Here is a 13,572-nt window from a genome sequence, read left to right on the forward strand (position 1 = left end):
CTCCGTCAGGCAGAGAGAGTGAGAGAGATAGAGAGAAGCAAACAATCAAGCACCGCGCGGGAAGCATATCTTATATCATTGAGGAGTTTTAGTTACTATGTAATACATGCTCTGATTGGGTAGCTTCTAAGCCATCCACCAATAGCGTCCCTTGTATGAAATCAACTGGGCAAACAAACTGAGGAAGCATGTACCATAAATTAAAAGACCCATTGTCCACAGAAAGCCGCGAAACAGCGAAAAATCTGTGATATTTATTTAGATGTGCTTACATTTAAAATCCGCGATAGAGTGAAGGTGCGAAAGTCGAAGCGCGATATAGCGAGGGATTACTGTATGTAGTTACAAGTTTTTTTTACTTGTTGCTTCAGAGTGATATAATGTGTTTGTGTATATGTCAATTTTTTTCAAAAATAAATATTTACCTGCAAGTGCAATGCTTGTTTTGAGAGATGTTTTATGTGCAAGAGACTAAATGTTTGCAAAACAGAGGGCTATCTTGTGAAAGACACTTGAATCATTATTTTAAACTGGTGACGACAATGCTATCTGCATTCACCACGGATCACAATCAACATACAAATTCGGATTTCAGTTCCATTTACACAGTTCCATCCAAGGTCCTATTCTAATTGGGTTACTCACTGTTAGTAGCATTTATGACACATGTACCTGGAAAGCATGTTGTCAGATGCTCTGTTAATGCTTCTTGTGTGACTGGCTTTCTTGCAGCATTCATAGCCGATATGGCTAAACAAAGGATCTCTCCAAGAGGGATGAACTGGGACTGACTGATTGGGGACATACTGATGGGTGACACATCACCTAAAATGTAAAACAATAAAAACATTGTTAATAGACAACATTTTCATACTTTTTATATGAGTATAGTTTAACATTATGGTTATGAGGAACATCTTGTTACAGAGAGATACCATACCTGTATGATAACTAATAAAGCACCTTTAAGACTCAATGTTACTTCAGTGATTTCAAGATGAAATATATTTTGGTTACTATTATCTTTATGATTGAAGCACTTTGCTGAAAGACTTTGTACTACATTTTTACCAGGAAGTAGAATAAATAAAAAATTGTGAAGGCTCAGAAAACTATAGGCTTTTGTAGGACAGACTTGTATTGTCCATGTTTTGCTATAGCTGGAACTTCAAACCTGGCTTAAAAACCAGGGTCAGACCCAGAGCCTTTTAATGCCAGCTAAAAGGTCTCTGTTTGCCTGACAGGGCATCTCTGGAGAATGCAGGCTTTGTGCCTCATCTGATGATCGATCACAAACACTCAGGGATGGCTCTCAAAGGTATGAGCTAGACACCCAAATTCTGAAGAAAGTACCATAAATCATATATAAATCATAAATTCCATATATTTATCATATATTAGCCTTATGTTACAAATAAATTATATTATTTTGTTTATTTCAACTGGAGTGTTTGGGTTATTTGTGAAAGTAAGTCTACTGCCACATCAAACCACAACAGAAAAAAAAAACTACTAAATGTAGAGAGGAAAAAAAAAACACCTGCATAACTATAGTAAATGTATATTTTAACAGCAAAAAGCTGTAGTGCAATTAATGATTTAAAATAATTAAAATGTATTGGTGCATGTACATTTACATTTAATCAACATTTAATTGTCATTATCAATTAATTGATTGTGTGAGAATATGAATATATATATGTTGTTTATAGAGAAATGGTGAAAACTACTGTTTTTAAGTAAGCCTTGCTTCAGAAAATAAACAAGTCAGCTTGTAATTATGAGAACCATTTTATTTTCATTGATGCCATATGTATTATGGATAAATATTTTTGTAAATATTTTATTAGTTAAAGTATATATCTTAAAGAAATGTTATTTGTTATTTAATGGTCACTAAATAATAAGCCTACAGAATTTAATTTTAATAAAAAATGAGTAGTTAACCCTGTGGTCTGTAGTTAAAACTAAATTATAAAAATACACTAATACAGGACATAAAACTTTTATTTGTCTGGTTATTCAGGAGAATACTGTAGAAGGTTTTTTAAAGGGATAAAGAAAAAAAGAAAAAAAAATCAGAATTGATATCAGCCAATCAAGTACTGTAACAAGAAATTGGTGATTGGTATTGGCCTTCAAAACACCTGACCAGAGTATCACTAACTAAAATGAAACATGTTGTTAATGAAAAAATAATCATTTTGTTAACTGAAACTAAGATAAAACTGAAAAAATAAAAACTACATATAATCAAAAACAAATGTTTATAAATGTCATTTTGATTTTCATCACACTAGTCTTTTTGCATAATGTACATGCAAGCGCACTTGCTAGTATATTTATTAAATGTTATTTTAAAATGTGTTGTCATTAGTTTAGAGAAGCACAATGATTTCTGCACATATACAAATGTGCAAGAATCCCTTTGCTGCTGGTGTTAGAATCTGTAGAATTCATTGATTATTTCAGCCATCAGTCAACTTTCCCTTTGTGAAGTGAGAGAGGATACCAAAACCATCATATGCCTTTGACTTATTCTATGGATTTCATTGGCCAAATATGACCATCATTAACGGATGTCCCACAAGTTCCACTTGAATGGAAGCTTCATAAAACTTCAATGAAAAGGCATGTACTGTAAATTAATAAAATTCCAAACTACTGTGGAAGATACAGCTAAACAGGTTTAAAAATTAGAGGAATGGACGATTTCTGAAGCTTGAATAGCCACCCTCATACTTCACATTCAGTCAGTATTTAAAATGGAAAAAAAATTTCATCTTTATATGCCAAAGAAGGTAGAAATTTCAGCTTTAAGTACAGATATTGCTTGTTTATTGATGGCACCATTTCAGTGGTGGATTAAGCAGGTGCATAGCATGCAATCAGCACTAACTGGGCCGACATTACATGTGTATATTTAGTTTTAATCAGAACATTAGTTCTGACTTTTCAGCATCTGTGGCACAGTGTCACAGAACAAGTTTCTGTCACACTATTGTCACAGACTTTTACATGTTTAATGCTCCTGCAATAGTAAATGGTCGGACTGCAATATTCTCAAAATATTTAAAATTCCATAGTATTGCAAAGTTTTTAACAAGATCTTAATGTGATCCCACACAAGATTTATTTTAACAAAAGAAATGTATCAAATTTGGTCTAAAATGAAATAAAGGCCAGCATTAGATCCGTGTGCAATAAACTCTCTTTATCTAATACTTCTGTGTTTAATATGTGGCTCATCAGTAGTAAAGCATTACAGCTGATTCTTTGCAGGCTGCAATTTTGATATGTCACACAAAAATGCACTTTGCATCTCTAAAATGAAGCGACTCTGTCTGGATGTTTACTTGGCAGTGCTGTGGAGGTCTGGCTGGGATTGTTAGATGTGAACTGAATAGAAAATGAATAACCATTGCATAGTCAATGTCCTCCCAGTGTTTGGCTGTAAAACGGATTAGGAGCAGTCATTTACTTATTGGCTGGTGTTCAATTTTAGTTTATATACTGTGTTATTAATGTCATCTTTGCTTTTATTTATGTTGTATTCCTTTTAACATTTATGAAGCACTTTTAGTATTGGGAAAAGTGCTATATAAATAAAATGTATTATTAATATTACACAAAGCCGTGAGTTTAGGGTTTATTGCTAAGAAATTCAAATTAGCTGCAGTATAAAAAAAGGATCAGAGTAAAAAACTTAATAATTTAGTTTTGCAATTTAAGAAAAAAGCAAATAATCTAGGTATGATTATGAATTCAGAGCTTAATTTTAAATCACATTAAAGACTGCATTTTTTATTTAAGAAACAGAGCGCTGGTTTGAATTTTTACAAGTTAAAGTTTACTGAAATGTGCACGTACAGTGAAATTCTTACTTACAGGTCTCCTCAGAATAATGACAGTAATACACTACCATCTAAAGATACACTCACATAAAAAAGGAATTCAGAGTACAGTATGATTAGTTGTTGACATATGAACTATGCATCTTACGGTCATTCGACTTACGACTGCTAATATGTCTCATGGGCAAACGACAATTTTCGGCTCCATGTGCCGTGACTCATTCATCATGATCTCAGTTTATTACCTGCTTCGGTTTCAATTACATTTGTCTTACAATTACAATAAAAAAGGCTATTGATCTTGACAGAAAAGTGAAGGTGATTAGGCACTATGAGAGAAGAAACAAAGCGAATGCGATTGCATTTGACTTTAAGTTATCCCATTGTAACTGTTTTTCACTGCACATGTTGTACTGCTGTACTTTGGCTTTGAATCTGGTTAACCTCCAAAGCTTCTGCGTTGTGACCCACAATGTGCCGCCCAGTAATAAAACCACACTGAACTCCTTTATCTTTTAATGTTTATTTTTAACAGGCTGAAATGTTAAAACAGAAAACACACAAGTGCTCAAACTCTGACGGTACAATTCCTCCTTTCACTGTTGTCACAAAGAACTCTGGAAGAGGCTCATGCTGATGATGACACAGAACACAGACAAAGAAAGGATTTGTGAAGCTGTTAAAGGTTTGGCACTAATGCAAGCAGCAGTAATAATGAAACAAAATAAATAAAAAAAAAAAAAACTGACACAAAAAAGATAGAAAATTTACACAATATGGAAAGAATGACGATAAAAATTATATAAAATAAACAATAAGACTAAAGGGATTTATACAGTACTATACAGATGGGCAAGTTTGAATGCATATTCTAGTCAGTCTTACGTCCAGATCGACTTACAACTGGTCTGTTGGAACCGAATGTGGTCATAGTTGATGACTATCTGTATTATATACATTACCAGTAATGGCGCACTGCACGATAACTTACAATTCACTTCACTTGAGAATTCATAGTTTTCCTCCTCTTTCTCTGTACGTTTAGCATTTGTCTGCTCAGAGGTTGATGCGCTTGCTACTTCCTGAGCTGCTCTTCTTTTTTCCACCCTAGTGGCCCACCTTCTTCTCTTCTTTTGTCGGCATGTTTCCGCATTAAAACTGATTAAGTTAGTATTTGTGTTGCAATTACTTAGTAAGGTTTTTTTTAATTTTTCACTTAAGCTGGCACTTAACTCTTCAATCTCAAGAATGATTGAAGATATGAAGATGTAGGAGGTGACGGCGATGGTGGTAGGGAAAAGAAAGGCACATGCGCCGCACAGCCGCCCTGCTGCCCGCTGCTGAGAGTTGATTCTACAATAAAATAAAATAAAAAGAGGAATAACCTTGGAGGTCAATCATCACCCCGAATGCGGATAGTAGAGGTCACGTAGTACATGTGTACCAAATTTCAGGTCAATAGGTCAAACGGTTTGCAAGCTACAGGTGATTTAAAATCCTGGACAGACAAACGGACAGCCACGGTAGTGTATTATATAAGAAGACAGCCACCCTAATAAAAAAAAGTAAGTATCTTTGTATCCATCCAGTTACTATGTATTTCTCATTCCAATACATGACACATGACAAACACTAACACTGCTTTTACGAATATCACACCATAAGGTGTGTAACAAAAGATATGTGCATTTTTATGGTACACTGCAAATGTTAACATGGAGGTCTATGTTGATTGCTTAGATTTCAACCAGTCTTAGTTTGTACAGGTTATATATATGTATACTGTGACTGGCTGATCAGTAACCTAAAAATTGTCTTTGAATTTATAAACTGTGTTATTGGTCTCTTATAGTTTGTCTGAAGGGAGGCTTGAGAATAGTGACTGTGCAGGATTGTTCAAGTCTTTAATATGATTCTCTGCCTTGCTATGATAGTTTGTGTTAGATATGTCCTGAGCATAAAGAAGCCTGGTGTCAGTAATACTCTGCACCACTTTCACCAGTCTCTGCATGGTTTTACAATCTAGAGCTGAACAGGTGTCATACCAGAATGTTATGCAGCCAGTGAGGATGGATTTAACTGTGCTGGAAGTTACTGTGAACAGATTGGGGAATCTCAGCTTTCCTCAGACATCTAAAAAGTAAAGGCATTAGTGGGTGGCACCGATTACTGACCTCGTAGGGAGGGGGAAATCAATGCTTAAAATATCCAAAGAATGTTTCTTTTTCCAACAAAAAAAGAGTGAATACAAAATTTATCTGAATGAAAATAAACCCATACATGTACAAATTTGTAATTAGACTTGCCATGTGGAGGGAACCCCTCTGCCAAACATTATTTGCTTGCCAGAGACAGATGACAAATATATAAACACAAAGCACATATAATTTTCAACAACACTAAAAGCCTTGTCAACCACAGAATGGACGATCTCAAAGCATTCAGGTATTCTGTTTTGGCACAGTTTAAAATTCCATGATTTAATAGACTACTCCTCGAACCGCCACCTTATCATGGTGGAGAGGTTTGCGTGTCCCAATGATCCTAGGAGCTCTGTTGTCCAGGGCTTTATGTCCCTGGTAGGGTCACCCAAGGCAAACTGGTCCTAGGTGAGGGATGAGGCAAAGAGCAGTTCAACCAAACCTCCTATTAAGAACAGAAACCTTGGACAACGTTTTCCCTCGCCCGGAACGCGGGTCACTGGGGCCCCTCTCTGGAGTCAGGCCTGCACCCATGGGGCTCGGCAGGGCACAGCCCAAAGAAACAATGTGGGTCCTCCTTCCCATGGGCACACCACCTGTAAGAGGGGCCAAGGAGGTCAGGTGCAGTGTGAGTTGGGTGGTGGCTGAAGGCGGGGACCTTGGCGGTCCGATCCTCGGCTACCGAAGCTGGATCTTGGGACATGGAATGTCACCTCTCTGAAGGGGAAGGAGCCTGAGCTAGTGCGCAAGGTCGAGAGGTTTCGGTTAGATATAGTCGGGGTCTCCTTGATGCACAGCTTGGACTCTGGAACCAGTCTCCTTGACTCTCTACCACTCTGGAGTTGCCCCTGGTGAGAGGCGCCGAGCGGGTGTGGGCATACTTACTGTCCCCTGACTTACAGCCTGTTCGTTGGGGTTTACACCGGTGGATGAGAGGGTAGCCTCCCTCCGCCTTCAGGTCAGGGGATGGGTCCTAACTGTTGTTTGTGTGTATGCGCCGAACGGCAGTTTGGAGTACCCACCCTTTTTGGAGTCCCTGGAGGATGTGCTTGAGGGCATACCTTCTCGGGACTCCCTCGTACTGCTGGGAGACTTCAATGCTCACGTGGGCAATGACAGTGAGACCTGGAAGAGCATGATTGGGAGGAATGGCCCCCCCAATCTGAACCCGAGCGGTGTTTTGTTATTGGACTTATGTGCTCATCACGGATTGTCCATAACGAACACCATGTTCAAGCATAAGGGTGTTCATATGTGCACTTGGCACCAGGACACCCTAGGCCTCAGTATAATGATCGACTTTGTGGTTGTGTCGTTGGACTTGCGGCCACATGTCTTGGACACTCGGGTAAAGAGAGGGGCGGAGCTGTCAACTGATCACCACCTGGTGGTGAGTAGGCTTCGATGGTGGGGGAGGATGCCGGTCAGGCCTGGTAGGCCCAAACATGTTGTGAGGGTCTGCTGTGAACAGCTGGCAGAATCACCTGTCAGAAGTAGCTTCAACTCACACCTCCGGCAGAACTTCAACCATGTCCCGAGGGAGGTGGGGGACATTGTTCCGTGGCTCTATTGTTGAAGCGGCTAACCGGAGTTGAAGCCGTAAGGTGGTCGTGGCGGCAATCCTCGAACCCGTTGGTGGGGGATGCTATCAAACTGAAGAAGGAGTTCTAACGGACCCTTTTATCCTGTGTGACTCTGGAGGCAGCTAATAGGTACCGACAGGCCAAGCGGAATGCGGCTTCGGTGGTTGCCGAGGCAAAAACTCGGGTGTGGGAGGAGTTTGGGGAGGCCATGGAGAATGACTTTTGGATGGCTTCAAGGAGATTCTGGTCCACCATCCGGCGTCTCAGGAGGGGGAACCAGTGCACTGTCAGCATTGTATATGGTGGGGATGGTACGCTGCTGATCTTGACTCTGGACGTTGTGGGTCGGTGGGGGGAGTACTTCGAAGACCTCCTCAATCCCACTAACATGCCTTCCAATGAGGAAGCAGAGCCTGGGGACTCGGAGGTGGGCTCCCCCATCTCTGGGACTGAGGTCACCGAGGTCGTTAAAAAAACTCCTTGGTGGCAGGGCCACAGGGGTGGATGAGATACGCCCGGAGTTCCTCAAGGCTCTGGATGTTGTAGGACTGTCTTGGCTGACACGTCTCTGCAACATTGCATGGACATCGGGGACAGTGCCTCTGGATTGGTAGACCGGGGTGGTGGTCCCCCTCTTTAAGAAAGGGGAATGGAGGGTGTGTTCCAACTACAGAGGGATCACACTCCTCAGCCTCCCTGGAAAAGTCTATTCGGGGGTTCTGCAGAGGAGGGTCCGTCGGATAGTCAAACCTCGGATTCAGGAGGAACAGTGTGGTTTTCGTCCTGGTTGCAGAACAGTGGACCAGCTCTACACCCTTAGCAGGGTCCTGGAGGGTGCATGGGAATTTGCCCAACCAGTCTACATGTGTTTTGTGGACTTGGACAAGGCATTCGACTGTTTTCCTTGGGGAATCCTGTGGGGGGTGCTCCAGGAGTATGGAGTACCGGACCCCCTGATAAGGGCTGTTTGGTCCCTGTGCAACCGGTGTCAGAGCTTGGTCTGCATTGCCGGCAGTAAATTGAATCCATTTCCAGTGAGAGTTGGAGTCCACCAAGGCTCCCCTTCGTCACCGATTCCGTTCATAACTTTTATGGACAGAATTTCTAGGTGCAGCCAGGGTGTTGAAGGGGTCCAGTTTGGTGGATTCAGGATTGGGTCACTGCTTTTTGCAGATGATGTTGTCCTGTTTGCTTCATCAGGCTGTGATCTTCAGCTTTCTAAATCGGTTCGCGGCCGAGTGTGAATTGGCTTGGATGGAAATCAGCACCTCCAAATCCGAGACCATGGTCCTCAGTTGGAAAAGGGTGGAGTGCCCTCTCAGGGTTGGGAGCGAGATCCTGCCCCAAGTGGAGGAGTTCAAGTATCTCGGGGTCTTGTTCACGAGTGAGGGAAGAATGGAGTGTGAGATCGACAGGCAGATCATTGTGGCGTCTGCAGTGATGCAGGCTATGCATCAGTCTGTCGTGGTGAAAAGGTAGCTGAGCTGTAAGGCAAAGCTCTCAATTTACCAGTCGATCTACGTTCCTACCCTCATCTATAGACTTGAGCTATGGGTAGTGACCGAAAGAACGAGATCGCAAATACAAGCGGCTGAAATGAGTTTCCTCCGCAGGGTGTCTGCTCTTTCCCTTAAAGATATGGTGAGAAGCTCAGTCATCCGGGAGGGGCTCAGAGTAGAGCCGCTGCCCCTCTGCATCGAGAGGAGTCAGAGGAGGTGGCTCGGGCATCTGATCAGGATGCCTCCTGGACACCTCCCTGTCGAGGTGTTCCAGGCACGTCCAACCGGGAGGAGGCCCCGGGGAAGACCCAGGACACGCTGGAGGGACTATGTCCCTCAGCTGGCCTGGGAACGCCTTGGGATTCTCCCAGAAGAGCTAGAAGTGGCCCGGGAGAGGGAAGTCTGCTGTTCTCTGCTCAAGCTGCTGCCCCCGCGACCCGACCTCCGATAAGCGGAAGAGTATGGATGTATGGATGGATGGATGATTTTACAGAATGTCATTCAAAACTGTGTGTCATATACTTTACTAATAGATGCAACTGCTGTCTGTCCTTATTGTAATTTCTAAATATGGTTGCTCACAAAATATTAAATATACAAACAACTGATTTCTGTATTTAATTAAGTAAACGAAAATTAAAAATGCTCTAAATTTTGTATGTTAAAGTTCTCAAATTTACTTAAATTTTATGCAATGTGTGTATTTTCTAATTTGTTATAATAGGTAGGTAATTAGAACACTGTTATGTGATTTGCTTTATACGCAAGTTAAATTATTGAAAGGATAAGAGAATTGGGGGAATATATTTGCTTTGGGGATGATGGGGGATCATGTGGTTGCCTAAAAGCTGTAGATTTATTATCTCCAAATAACTCATGACTTTCAGGCAGAAGACATGTAACTCTTGTTGCTGGTGCCGTTTCCTTAAGTGAATCACAGTGCTTGATTAATTACCAGATTTCTTCGGAGTTTAAATACTGACTCAAAGTCATGCATTATTTCATGTAGATAGCGTAAGGTAACCCTCATTCTGACAGGCAGTTCACACAAAGAATGAGTTAAGAACAGCAACCCCATGTGAAAGTAAAAAAATAATACCATCAGGAGCAGCAAGCCCTTTTTCAAAATTTGAGGTGATTTAATAAATTAATTTGATTCTCTTCAAGACTGGAGGCTGCAATGCCTTTACACTGCCCCTTCCCAAATTGTTACCTAAAGATTATTGGTCAACTTGTAATTTCAATGATAGGGGAAACACTCCTCCAAATAACTTCCACTACCATGCAGATGGGAATGTACTGGTCAGTACTGTTGATCATTAAAAAAAACTACCGAGTATTTTTTGGACTTTTCATAAATAATTTACAGAACATTGATTCTTATTAGCCTAAACTGAATCCTGCATCAATACAGGATTTTAGGCATTGCATTTTGTGACAGGAATGGCTGTTTTCATAGAGGACATCTGTATTCATATTTAATTTTTCCAGGTACTATTCACTGCTTTTGTCATCTTCCTTCTCTTCAGTACCAAGTGGTGGTGTATTGCACTACTACCACCTGGCTAAACTACTCTGTAGCCACCTTTAGTGTTGAAAAAGATGAAGGATACTACAACTAAGATGATACCTACTGCATCAAATCTTTGTTACAGTTAAGTATCATAGTATGCCCAGAGATCACTGGGTGGTCTTTTGGCCTAGGAACCCCAGAAGGTTTATTTTCCAGTCTATTCTGACTATAGTTTTTGTTTCCTGTCCTTCCTGGCCATTTAACCATAGCATGTATTTTCAAATCAGACGCCAAATTTTGCTAATGAAGCGTTTAAGAGATTTTTTTAAATTTATTTCTATTGTAATGTTTCTATTGTTAATTGTAAAAACTTTAAGCTACACTTCTGTATGAAAACGTACTATATAAATACATACTGTTGCTTTTCCATTCTGCATATTTCTGGATAAGTCCTGAAGGTTAATGTACCTTTGCTTTTGATAATTTACAGTAAATAATAAATGAAAGAATATCCATTTATGTTAAAGTACAAATCTCTTCAAAATTGAAAAATGATTGAATTAGTGATTTAAGTAACAATGGCACAGTAAAAAACGTTTTCGTCTTGCAGTGACAAAGAAATTAAACCTATGTTTACAACAGAATAATTACTACCACAGTGGGATTATCTTTTTATCCCAACACATTGAATATTTTGTGTGAGAGATCTTCTTCTGTATGTTAGAATTTGATTTATTTGTATCAGTACAGTGGAACTTCGGTTCACGACCATAATTCTTTCCAAAACTCTGGTTGTAAACCGATTTGGTCATGAACCGAAGTAAGTTCCCCCATAGGATTGTATGTAAATACAATTAATCCGTTCCAGACCGTATGAACTGTATGTAAATATATTGATTTTTTTTTAAGATTTTTAAGCACAAATATAGCTAATGATACCATAAAATGCACAGCGTAATAGTAAACTAAATGTAAAAACATTGAATAACACTGATAAAACCTTGAACAACAGAGAAAACTAACACTGCAAGAGTTCGAGCAATAGCGATATGAACCGCTCCCTAAAAACACTTTTTTAATGAGTTTTAGGCACAGGAAAAAAAATTAACATTTGAAAAATCCGTAATTTAATAAACCACCAAGAAAAGTAACATTGCAAAAATGCACGCTATGAACCAGTCGCTTTAAACAGAAGTGAGGAGGGGAGGTTAAAATCCAATAGAAAAAAGTCTTCATTAAATATAACAAGGTTAAAACAGACATACTGGCAATTACTGGCTAAGAAATACCTATTCCACTGTCAGGAGTATTGTACATTGTACAAAAAAAAAAAACATTTTAATGTGCACACAAGTATTAATACAGTTTTGCATTGCCCCATAAAGTGATAGTTTTCAAGGGGTGGAGAAGGTATCACATTGCATGACAGATGCAGTCAAAATATAGAACCTTTTTATTGAACAAATTTTGCAAAAACAAACTATAATTTTGACAACTTATTTTCAACCATATTTTAACCATTGCCAACAATGCTCAGATCTGTCTCTTTAAAAATGAGCCTGGTGTCTGTCTGTCTGTCTCTCGCACGCCCGCCTGTCTGTCCGTCTGTTCGCGCGCGCCCTCCAAATCCGTCTGTCGCGCGTCCGTCTCCGTCCGCGCGCTCGTCCCGTCCGTCTGTCGGTCGGTCGGTCGGTCTGTCTGTCGCGCGCGCCCGTCTGTCTGTCTGTCTGTCGCGCACCCGTCTGTCTGTCTGTCTGTCTGTCTGGCGGGTGCCCGTCTGTCTTATTAACTGCCAAAGTTCATCAGTCAAAGCATTACCCAGCATTTACTACATAAATGCTTAACTCAATTATTACTTATCACAGTTGTAGTGATTATTTATTTAAATATTTTTGTGCTACATTCAAATGTGGGTTTGAGTGTCTATTAACTTATTCCTAACCACCCTAGGCACACTTAGCTGGATTAATTTAGGGCTACGCCTGATGTCTAGCTCTTGCCTTTTAAAATTTAATGTCACCAAAAATCATTAGACAAGGCTTTCCATATACAAGAGGCACTGAAAAAAAGTAGAGGTAAACTAAACACTGTACAACTCTATATTACCAAAATCATCAATTACAGGCAAGAGTGTAAGTTTTCTCTAGCTTCAAACCAGGCCTGGCAGCACCGGGTGGGGCAAAAGGGGGTATCATCTACTTCACTGAACTGTGCTGCTTCTTTAATTTTGCATTTTTTATAACACTTTTAACTTATTAAAATTACATCACGTGAATTTAGCACAGTGTTCATCAGTCCAATTGAAGAGTTCATAACACATTTTAGCACTGCAGGAAGTACTAAAAACAGCAACTTTTGTAGTTTTGGAACAGTCCATTGATGTAATTTCTCAGCATTCATGTGCCATGGGTTATTGCTGATTTAATTTTCATTCTTGCTTCTGTATGCTTTGTTTGACTGTTTGTTTGAATTGACTGTGTGTATGTGTCATATCATACAATTGGTATTTTGATTTGTGTCCAGAAGTAAATAAGAGAGTGTGCCTATTAAACTGTGTGTAGTTTTAGTGCAGAAGTGGTTTGTTTGGATTGGGGTTCGCACAAGTGGTGACTGGCCTGACTGGACTCAGCTCAAAGACTATTTGCTCTGAGTGATATAGTCACTCCTTACCCAGTTTTTCTCCTTAAAATCAAAACCTTTTTGTTAGGGCAGCAAAGACTGCTGAATTGTACCAGTTGTAACAGCTCTTTTACAAAATGTAAAATACAATGTCATTTCAAAAAAATGTATTTTTCAAAATGCTAAACAAATCCAAAAAATCAAAACTGAATTCACTCACGTTCTGGCAAAAGCAAACAACTGAATCAAAAGCATGTTAACATTACTTATAATTAGCACTATGAACTGATAGTGACTAATGGT

The 13,572-nt window shown here is 39.7% G+C and overlaps 1 protein-coding gene across 5 annotated transcripts in view; it reads right to left on the reverse strand.

Moving 5' to 3' along the window:
- The window catches only part of stox2a (storkhead box 2a), a 367,273-nt gene that overhangs the window by 76,961 nt on the left and 276,740 nt on the right, over positions 1-13,572 (reverse strand). For 3 of the 5 annotated variants that reach the window (XM_039751028.1, XM_039751030.1, XM_039751032.1), the window contains exon 2: positions 646-825. In XM_039751028.1, coding sequence (XP_039606962.1) covers positions 646-825 — 180 coding nt within the window. The remainder of the gene's footprint in view (positions 1-645; positions 826-13,572) is intronic. The other 2 variants (XM_039751029.1, XM_039751031.1) reach the window with 1 other exon arrangement.

Source organism: Polypterus senegalus, chromosome 4, assembly GCF_016835505.1.
Source record: "Polypterus senegalus isolate Bchr_013 chromosome 4, ASM1683550v1, whole genome shotgun sequence".
NCBI classification, from domain to species: domain Eukaryota; kingdom Metazoa; phylum Chordata; class Cladistia; order Polypteriformes; family Polypteridae; genus Polypterus; species Polypterus senegalus.